The sequence below is a fragment of the Zingiber officinale genome, chromosome 10B, assembly GCF_018446385.1.
Source record: "Zingiber officinale cultivar Zhangliang chromosome 10B, Zo_v1.1, whole genome shotgun sequence".
NCBI classification, from domain to species: domain Eukaryota; kingdom Viridiplantae; phylum Streptophyta; class Magnoliopsida; order Zingiberales; family Zingiberaceae; genus Zingiber; species Zingiber officinale.
In genome coordinates this window covers 18,009,672-18,011,352 of record NC_056005.1, presented here as the reverse complement: position 1 = coordinate 18,011,352, position 1,681 = coordinate 18,009,672, and the positions used below count along the sequence as shown (strand labels likewise).

At 38.4% G+C, this 1,681-nt stretch overlaps 1 protein-coding gene across 1 annotated transcript; it reads left to right on the top strand.

Annotated features, from left to right (window-relative positions):
* The first annotated feature begins 726 nt into the window (after positions 1-726).
* On the top strand, positions 727-1,162 carry LOC122028989 (protein LIM1-like). The gene is made up of 2 exons (XM_042587957.1): positions 727-1,048; positions 1,140-1,162. The coding sequence occupies exons 1-2, from the start codon at positions 727-729 to the stop codon at positions 1,160-1,162; spliced, it is 345 nt and encodes a 114-aa protein (XP_042443891.1).
* The last annotated feature ends 519 nt before the right edge of the window (positions 1,163-1,681 follow it).

Genomic DNA, 1,681 nt, shown 5'->3' with positions numbered 1-1,681 from the left:
CAAGAATCCCACCAAATAATTCAAAAGCGGTTGAATTTAAATTTTATAAATTAATTTAAAAAGTGGACTTAAATAGATTGTGAGTCGGCGGTCCAGATGGATCGGCCCGTTAATAGATTTAGATGGGCCTACGGAGAAAAATTAAATTGAATTGGAAAATTCAGAGATGCAATTTAAATTTAAAAGCTTCAATTTTTATATATTTCTTTTTATTTTTTGATCGACTTGTGGAGTATCATTTAATGATATGTCAAATTGATCAGCCAGGTGATGAATTTTTGACAAGCCCAACCGTCTCGTCATGACCTGGCTAACAAAATGATGAATTTTCCACCCAGCCACGGTTGGTCTGACAGCTTGAAGCCCAATGGCCCAATTTAATTTTCTTGATTTTATGTGTTCTTAAACTTTTCTTACAAATTTTTTCCTTAAGTATACCATTGCTCGACTATAAATATGGGAAATATTAAAATGGAAACAAATATTTATAAAATGGAAGAAAAATTGATGCTGTCCTTTAATCCTTATGATTATTATGGTAATCCATCAAATGGAAACTGCAGTTATGCATGGAATCCAAATCTCACGCACTTAATGCGAATATTCTCGGCGAATTCTTCTTCTTCTTCTTCTGCCACAGCATGCATATAAATATAGTGCACAAAACTCCTGAGAGTTTCATCACTCGAGACAATTGGAGACGATACAAGTTTTCAAATTTTCATCATGGCGCACCCCAGGGCTCCCTTCTTCGTCTGTGCGATAGCCATCGTCGCCGCTTTACTACTCTCGGCCGCCTCGCCTGGGAGAGCCCAGTTCTGCGGAGCAGACCTCGGCGACCTCCTCGCCGACTGCATGAAGTACGTTAGGATCCCGGGCCCCAAGGTGAACCCCTCCGCAGCGTGCTGCGCCGAAATCAAGAAGCTCGACTTGCCGTGCCTGTGCGATAATCTCCCGCCGGGTATCGAAAAGAGGATCAGCTTGGAGAAGGCGGTCTTCGTCGCCAGGAAGTGCGGGAAGACGGTGCGCAAAGGAAACAAGTGCGGAGGTAGGAAATCATGCAACTCAATGATGATCGATATCTTTCTTGGTTTAATTTTAATTAATCGACGTTTGAGTTTTGAATTTTCTGTCCGCAGACTTCACGGTTCCATTGATGTGATGACCTGAGATGGAAGCGGGGTGGAGACTGGTTGGATCGAGAGGAGAAGCTGAAGGCCCTTCAGTCTCATTATTATTGTAGTTGAAGAATAATGATAACGTTGCGATGACATTGAATAAGTTACAATGAAATAAATTTTTCGAGTATGAAATTTTCTAATTAGGATCGGTTCATTTCAACAGCCTCAGCTCAAATAGATCAGATCAAAAATATGAAATAAGTATTTAAATAATAATTAGAAAATTGGGCAATTGATCTGCTTGATTAATTAATTAGACTGATACTGATTATTGCGATTTGAGAATATCGAAGTTGCATCCTTTTGCTCCAATGAAAGTGAAAATATTAGAATCGATTCCATCTCTAACCAGTGAAAAGGTTGTGTTATATATAAAATTTAAAAGGAGTGAACCTTATATGTAAATTAATTTTATTTTAAAATATTTAAATAAAAGTCTTTATTCTCCTCAGTCCCTCGCACATCACAAAAGAGGAGTGTTTAACATCAAATCCAAGTGA

Excerpts from the sequence above, each read along its gene's own strand:
- LOC122028989 (XM_042587957.1), top strand. The coding sequence starts at position 727 with ATGGCGCACCCCAGGGCTCCCTTCTTCGTCTGTGCGATAGCCATCGTC. Across the intron at positions 1,049-1,139 it reads CAAAGGAAACAAGTGCGGAG|ACTTCACGGTTCCATTGATG; the intron begins GTAGGAAATCAT and ends TTCTGTCCGCAG.